At 42.5% G+C, this 8,119-nt stretch overlaps 1 protein-coding gene and 1 non-coding gene across 2 annotated transcripts in view; both read right to left on the reverse strand.

The window, feature by feature from the left end:
• The window catches only part of PBLD (phenazine biosynthesis like protein domain containing), a 38,485-nt gene that overhangs the window by 28,408 nt on the left and 1,958 nt on the right, over positions 1-8,119 (reverse strand). Inside the window, exon 3 of the mRNA XM_070057146.1 lies at positions 5,215-5,260. Within this exon, the coding sequence (XP_069913247.1) occupies positions 5,215-5,260 (46 nt within the window). The remainder of the gene's footprint in view (positions 1-5,214; positions 5,261-8,119) is intronic.
• On the reverse strand, positions 6,088-8,113 carry LOC127484265 (uncharacterized). Its single transcript, XR_011382425.1, has 2 exons — positions 7,981-8,113; positions 6,088-6,296 (listed from the first exon to the last, which is right to left on the reverse strand). It is a non-coding gene; the product is annotated as an uncharacterized protein (transcript).

Genomic DNA, 8,119 nt, shown 5'->3' on the forward strand with positions numbered 1-8,119 from the left:
GATCCATCAGAGATATATGGCACTTATAAACATAAATGCACTGAACAAGAGAGCCCCAAAGTACACAGAGCAAAAACTGACAGAACTGAAGAAAGACAATTCAACAGTAATAGTTTGAGATTTCAAGCTTACTTTCAATAATGATTAAGAACAACTAGATATGCCGGCGCTGTGGCAAAGCGGGAAAAGCTGCTGCCTGCAGTGCCAGCATCCTATGTGGGCACCAGTTTGAGACCTGGCTGCTCCACTTCTGATCCAGCTCTCTGCTGTGGCCTGGGAAAGCAGTAGAAGATGGCCCAAGTCCTTGGGCCCCTGCACCTGCATGGGACACCCAGAAGAAACTCCTGGCTCCTGGCTTTGGATCAGCACAGCTCTAGCCATTGCAGCCAATTGAGGAGTGAACCAGCAGATGGAAGACCTCTCTCTCTCTGCCTCTCCTTCTCTCTCTGTGCGACTCTTTCAAATAAATAAATAAATCTTTAAAAAAATAGATATATCAATAAAGGAATACAAGACTTGAATAAACCAATTAGATCTAAAAGACACCTATAGAATACTCCTTAACAATCATAGACATTTTTTCAAATGTATATGGAACATTCTCTAGGGCAGACCATTTGTTAGGTCACAGAACAAGTCTCAAAAAAGTTACAAGACTAGGGCTGGCACTGTGGTTCAGGGGGTTAATGCATGGCCTGCAGCACTGGCATCCCATATGGGTGCCTGTTCAAGTCCCAGCTGCTTCATTTCTGATCCAGCTCCCTGCTAATGCTCCTGGGAAAGCAGCCCCTGCAACCACATGGGAGACTTGGAAGAAACTCCTGGTCTTGGCTTCTGCCTGGGCCAGCCTTGGCTGTTGTGGCTGTTTGTGGAGTGAACCAGCAGATGGAGGATCTCTCTCTGTGTCTCTCCCTCTCTCTCTAACTCTGCCTCTCAAATAAATAAATCTTTTTTTAAAATATTACGAGACTGAAATCATACAAGTCCTTCCACCCACAATGAAATGAAATCACATTATCAATAACAGAAGGAAAAGGAAATTTAATAAATTCACAAAATGTAGAAATGAAACCGCGTTCCCTAATAGTTAAAGGAACTGTGGCTTCTTGGGGAAGTGGCAGGGAAAAGAGCAGCAGAGCCTGGAGCATCTGCTACTACCAGAAAATAGGACAATGCTAAAAAATATTTTAAATAAATAAAAATGATGGGTGGGGGGATGGCAAAGGGATTCAGGAGGCAATCTGAAAGAATGCCTTATGGTCAAAGCAAGAACAATTTGAGTAAGAAATTAGGAAACACAGTATTGGATCATAACCTAAAGTATAAAATAATATCTACAGTCCATACTGACATAGTAAAAGATTAGACAGAGATTATCTGACCCATTCCCTTGAGTGTGGTTGCATTCAGTGTCCTAGATCCAAAGTATAAAGCATAGAAAGAAGAGAAAAATTAACCTTAGTGTGAAGAAACCTGGTCAACATTATGTCAGCCAGGGGATGAAAGGTAATGTTTTCAGTGATGAGTCCTGTTGCTCTGACATAAAGGGGAAGGCACTTTATCTCTGAGGTCTTCCTCCCAAAAACTATTACCCTCCGAGTAATCATGAGAAAACTGTTGGAAAAATCCCAGTTGAAGGATATTCTATAAAATACTTGACCAGAGGATAATAAGAAGACATGATGATTAATGTCAAGTGGTATCCTGATTCAGAGCAAGGACATTAGTGGAAAATTAGCAAACCCAAGATGAAATTTGGAGATTCATTAGTTGTAACACATGTAGCATAGATGCTACCATTGAGGTAAACCATTAACAATAAAGCAAACTGCCTGAGGAGTCTACAGGAACTTTGTATTATTTTTGTGCCTTTTCTGTAAATCTAAAACTATTCTGAAATCTAAAAAAAAAATCTGAAAAAATGAGGCCTGGGGCAGAAGTTTGGACTAGCAATTAAAACTGGTTAGGGGTAGGCACTGTGGGGTAGCGGGTAAAGCCGGCATCCCATATGGTGCCGTTCAAGTCCCTGCTGCTCCACCTCTGCTCCAGCTTCTGCTATGGCTGGGAAAGCAGTGGAAGATGGCCCAAGTCCTGGGGCCCCTGCACCGCGTGGGAAGACCCAGGGGAACTCCTGGCTTCAGATCAGTGCAGCTCTGGCCGTTGTGGCCAAGTGGGGAGTGACCCAATGGATGGAAGACCTCTCTTTCTCTCTGCCTCTCCTTCTCTCTCTGTGCAATTCTGACTTTCAAATAAACAAATAAATCTTAAAAAAAAAAAAAACTGGTTAAATGCCTGCATCCCATATTGGAGTGCCTGTTTGATACCCACCTCCAGCTCCTGACTCCAGCACTATGCTAATAGGGACCTGGGGAGGCAGTGGTGATGATTCAAGTAATGGGGTTCCTGGCATCCTCATGAGAGACTCAGATTGAACTCCTGGCTCCAAGCTTCAGCCCTGGCTAGAAGCCATTATGGACATTTGAGGAGTGAATCAGAGGATGGAAGCTCAGTCTGTCTGCCTTTCAAATAAATAAATAATTTTTAAATGATGAGTTGCCAGTAGCCATGGGAATGAGCCTTTAAGCATATTCTCATCAGCTGAGATTTGAGGTAACTGTAACTCAGCTGACTTGGATCGTAATTTTGTAAGAGACTCACAGCCAGAGGCATCCAGCTAAACTGCCCCAAGATTTGTGATCTAAAGAAACTGCCTATTAATCCAACTTTGTTGTTTTCAGTTGTTAAATCTTGGAGCAATTTGTTACAAGCAATAATAATACAATTCCTTGTATGCCTTTAATATTCAGAAACACCTCCAGTATAACACAGGTGTAATTTGAATTCCATCTGTGTGGTAGTTGCAGTCGTCAGTATATTCTCATTCTGGTTTTTACAACATACTCAACAGCAAATTTACTTAGGATTTACTTTACTACATCCTCTAAATAAATTTATTTTAGAGTATAAAAGCAAAACACATGCTGATGATGGGCTGGTGCTGTGGCATAGCTGATTAAGCTGTCGCCTGCAGTGCCAGCATCTCCTATGGGCATCACTTTAAGTCCAGGCTGCTCCACTTCCAACCTGATAACGTGCCTGGGAAAGCAGTAGAAGATGGCCCAAGTGCTTTGGCCTCTGCACCCACTGGTGAGACCTAGATGACACTCGTGGATTCGACCTTGCCTAGTCCTGGCCATTGTGGCCATTTGGGGAGTGAACCAGCAGATGGAAGATCTCTCTCTCTCTCTCTGTTTCACCCTCTCTCTCTTTCAAATAAATAAACAAATAAATCTTTAAAAACATATACATATATATGTTGATGAATGCCAAATCTATATTCCCAGACCACATTAGTTTCCTACTAATCATATTCATTGGATTGTATGTGGTATCTCTAAATCAACATATCAAATAATTTTTCATATTTCATATGTCAATAGCTAGTCCCACTACTCAACCCTAAAATAATTCATCGTTGACTTATTTTCACTTAATTATCAACAGCCCCTTCCACTCAGTCACAGATTCCTTCAGATAATACATAGCTCCTAAATAATTCTCAGACATCCTTTTATAGGAGGATGTGTCCCTAATACCCTAATTCTTGTTTAAATGCTCATCATCTCTGCTGGGCCTTCTCCTAGTCTTTTTTCTTTTCCTCTCAATATCCACACTCCAAACTTCAACCAAGATTAGATAATTAAAACACACCACCGGCGCCGCAACTCACTTGGCTTATCCTCCACCTGCGGCACCGGTACCCCGGGTTCTAGTCCCGGTTGGGGCGCCAGATTCTGTCCCGGTTGCTCCTCTTCCAGTCCAGCTCTCTGCTGTGGCCCGGGAGGGCAGTGGAGGATGGCCCAAGTGCTTGGGCCCTGCACCCACATGGGAGACCAGGAGGAAGCACCTGGCTCCTGGCTTCAGATCCGTGCAGCGTGCCGGCTGTGGCGGCCACTTGGGGGGTGAACCAACGGAAAAGAAAGACCTCTCTCTCTCTCTCTCTCTCACTGTCTAACTCTGCCTGTCAAAAATAAAAAATAAAATAATAAAAAAAAAGAAGTAGAGCAGCCAGGACACAAATCAGGGCCCACATACAGCAGCTTAATCCACCCCAAACTTTGTTTTTTAAACAATGCTTGTGTTGGCACTGGTGTTGTGGTGCAGTGGTTCAAGTCCCACTGCTCCAGTTCCAATCCAGCTTCCTGCTAATTGCCCTGGAAAGCAACAGAAGACAGCCCAAGTGCTTGGGCTGCTGTCACCTATGTGGAAGACCCAGAGAGTTCCAGACTCCTGGCTTCAGCTCTGGAAGTTTACTTCCAAGTTTACTTCCCAAGTTTACTTCCTTTTGCCGTTGGTTCACCCTCCAATGGCCGCTGCAGCCAAGTACTTGGGCCATCCTCCACTGCACTCCCGGGCCACAGCAGAGAGCTGGGTTCAAGTGGGTTCCCACTTGGGAAGTAAACCAGCAGATGGTAGACCTCTATGTGTCTCTTTTCTCTCTGTAACTTTGCCTTTCAAATAAAATTAAAATTTTAAAAATCACAAAAATTAACCATGAGTTTACGTTTCTCAATACTGAACTGTAGATTTTGTATTTTTTAAGCTATAATTTGCAAGGCAAAGGGTCAGAGGCAGACAGAGATCCTATCCATTAGTTCACTCCTCTGCTGCCTGCAATGGCTGAGGCTGGGCCAAATCAGATAAAGGGAGAAAAAGTGGATCCAGGCCTCCTAAGCAGGGGGTGAGACCCAAGTACTTAAGCCATCACCTGTTTCTTCCAGCTCCTGACTGAGCAGGAGTCTGGAACCAGGAGCCAGAGCTGAGACTAGAACCTGGCACTACTGTATTGGATGCAGGTGCCCCGATCAGCATCTTAACTGCTATTTCAAAACCTACTTCCGAACTTTGGAGCATTATTTTATTTCTTGTTTCTCCAATTTATTTGTCTATCACATAATAAGTTTGCTAGACTGTGGTGAAAATAAATTATTTAAAGTGCCCCCATATCCAGCATTAAGTAACCATCCTTATTGTTTGCACACTGAAAGACATATGTATATATATAATGAAACCTATATTTTTACCTACCACCAAGAACTTAAAATCATTTTGGAGTAAATGGTCTGTTATTCTATTATCTATATTGTATTTTTTGTTATTAATGTGTTTATGATATACCAAAAGCAGTACAGTAATCTCATTTAGATTACTTACGTAGTTACATTTTGTAGCTGTTTTCCCTGGCCTTCACAGCAATTCTCTGAAACAGAAAGAATGTTCAGGCTGGCGCCACAGCTCAATAGGCTAATCCTCCACCTAGCAGCGCCGGCACACCGGGTTCTAGTCCCGGTCGGGGCACCGGATTCTGTCCCGGTTGCCCCCTTCCAGGCCAGCTCTCTGCTATGGCCCGGGAGTGCAGTGGAGGATGGCCCAAGTACTTGGCTGCAGCGGCCATTGGAGGGTGAACCAACGGCAAAAGGAAGACCTTTCTCTCTGTCTCTCTCTCTCACTGTCCACTCTGCTGTCAAAAAAAAAAAAAAAAAAAGAAGAATGTTCAATACTTCTAATTTTCAAAAATCAGAGAAAGAATGCTAGGTGTTTTCTTCCTTTTGAGTTTCCATTTCTGTATTTTAATTATGAAAATTGAATGAAGTATTTTGGTTCCCATACTCCCACAATGAACACTTAGGTATCCTTGAGAAACCAAAAAATACCAAGAAAACAAAATCAAGAATATAAACTGTGTAACGAAGGCTAGAGAAACAACACTGAATCATGACAAAGGAGATCAGTGTTTTGTAAGGAAAGTAGATACATATGTCAGAAATCAAAGCACAAGCATTTCACAAAGCTTTAATAACAGATCAGCGTTCAAAAGGCTTAGCTACCTTAATTAGACACACTCCTAGAAACAGTTTTGTTACGTTTTAGTTTATTTGCCTTTCATGTAGGCAAAATGATTGTGATAATCCAGTTTTTATGGCACTTTGCAATACCTTTGGGGGGTATATGGACAACTAACAACTAATTTTCAACGTCCTTTCCTCCCCCAGAAGAGTGTAGTCTGTTTCCGTCTCTTTCTTCCTCTTTCTCTAAGGCTCTGCGTGGGATTTTCCTTCCCTCTTCATCCTGATGGTGTAACACATGGTCACGTGCTCACTGTCTGGTTTTCCTCTGGGTGGTGTGGGGACTCTTATTTCCTTCTCCTTTTCATCTTTTTCCTTTCATTATGGCCTCTAACAAGATCCTCTCCAGGGTCCCTCTGATCTTTATGCTAATAGAATAGCACCAAATGACTGAAAGGAAGACAAAGAGAAAAAAAATCATCCAAAAGCAGCTGGGAGTCCTCAGTTCTAAGCATCTCTATGGTAACAGTGCCACAGAGATCGATCTGGAAACAATTCCCTAGAGATCACTGGAGCATCGGGGAACCAATCTCACCAACGCTTACTTACAGGATTCAACTTGCAAATCAGAATATAGTAGTTGATAGACTGTTTTAGAGAAAATAAAATAGGTCAGATAAAAATTACATTTACCACTATAGTGTATTTTTTTAAAATGAAAACTTCCTACTTGCTGTAATAATAAAAAGGCAAAAGGAATGCAGGCACTAATTTCAATTCTTTCTTAAGCATTCATATTGGCAAAAGAGTGCCCAAAACAACGAAATTACTTCAAAAACAAAGAAAACGTCCACCGTTGGTGGTGAAAAGTCATTCATATCATTAGAATGATTTTGGGGTTGTAGCTTATAACCACACAAAGTAAATACTTGTGTATAAAAGGATTTCAGAATTTTTTGCACCACAATAAACTTTTAATTCCATTTTCTATGAGTTTTTTGAAGTGTCCTGCTATGTGGAAAGAATGCCAAATCTAATCAGGCTAGTAAATAAACTGAATTCAGGCAAGAGATTTCAGAATTCTGTCAAATCAGGTTGAAAGACTGAAAGGATGAAGTAGTGATGTAACTCAAACCACGGGGGAGGGGGTCAAGGGAAAACCTCACCTGAAGCATGAAAGCTTCCTTACTAACAGCAATTAAAAAAAAAAAAAAGAGGTGAAGTGACAGCAGGACAATCAAGTTTTTGGACTGTTCAAAAGTCTCTAGCCAATAAGCCAAGAACCACAGGTCCCCAGTGATGGCAACTCTAGTGTTGTCATGGGAAGAACTGTGATTTGCCTAAAAATGCTGCCTGTTCACTTCACTCATGGATAAGTTACTTGCAACCCCAGGAAGGTTCAGTGCCTTAAGACCCTAACCCTTGGTGTAATACCATCTGGATTTGAATCCTACTTGTGCCACTCAGCTGTGTGATCTCAGGCAACTATTTCCACATCTCCAGGGCTCAGGCACTTCAAGTGTAAAATGAAGATGATAATAGTGGTTAGTGTTCAGGGTTGTAGGGAGCCATTGTAGTGCCTGGCTCTTGCTGGCATTTGGAGTGATCCAGTGAGTGAAAGATCTCCCTGCCTTTCCAATAGAAATGAAAATATATTTTAGGAAAAATGTAAAGAGTTGGTGAATCGAGTACATTGCTTAGCTCAAGCAAGCTCTCAATACTTGTGACAGCTATTACTACAGCATCCTCATTTTGTTTTTTCATCTCTTGTGATAGGGATCACACTCTGCGGCTCCGGCTTCCTCAGAGCGGGATTCTGAGGGAGTGAAACTCAAGAATGGCAGTCAGGCACTATAAACTGGGTAATTTTTGTAGTCCCACATTGGTCTTCGGCAGGGGTGAGGATGAATTAAAGCCATGAAGTGCAAGCTTCTTTTCCTCGAAGCTAAGTGGCCTCGCGTCTCCACCGCACACGCTGCGGATCTCACAGGGCACAGAATACTACCCTCCTCCACTGCTAACGCCCTTCACCCCACTCCCAACGGGAGGGCAAATGCCTCTTGCACCACGCCCCAAATCTTTTGGCTGGGAATTTTTAGGTAGGTTATAACCTAGCTTCGTCCACATTTCCAACCTTCAGCAACTCTCTACTGTGATCCAAACCGACTTCTCTCGCTCGCTCTCCAAGCAGGTTCCTATCTCCACTTCAACGCACATGGTCTTTTTACCAGGATTACCCTCCACTCCTCCCACGGAAATTCAGCTTGCATGTT

The sequence above is a fragment of the Oryctolagus cuniculus genome, chromosome 15 (genome assembly GCF_964237555.1).
Source record: "Oryctolagus cuniculus chromosome 15, mOryCun1.1, whole genome shotgun sequence".
Lineage (NCBI taxonomy): Eukaryota > Metazoa > Chordata > Mammalia > Lagomorpha > Leporidae > Oryctolagus > Oryctolagus cuniculus.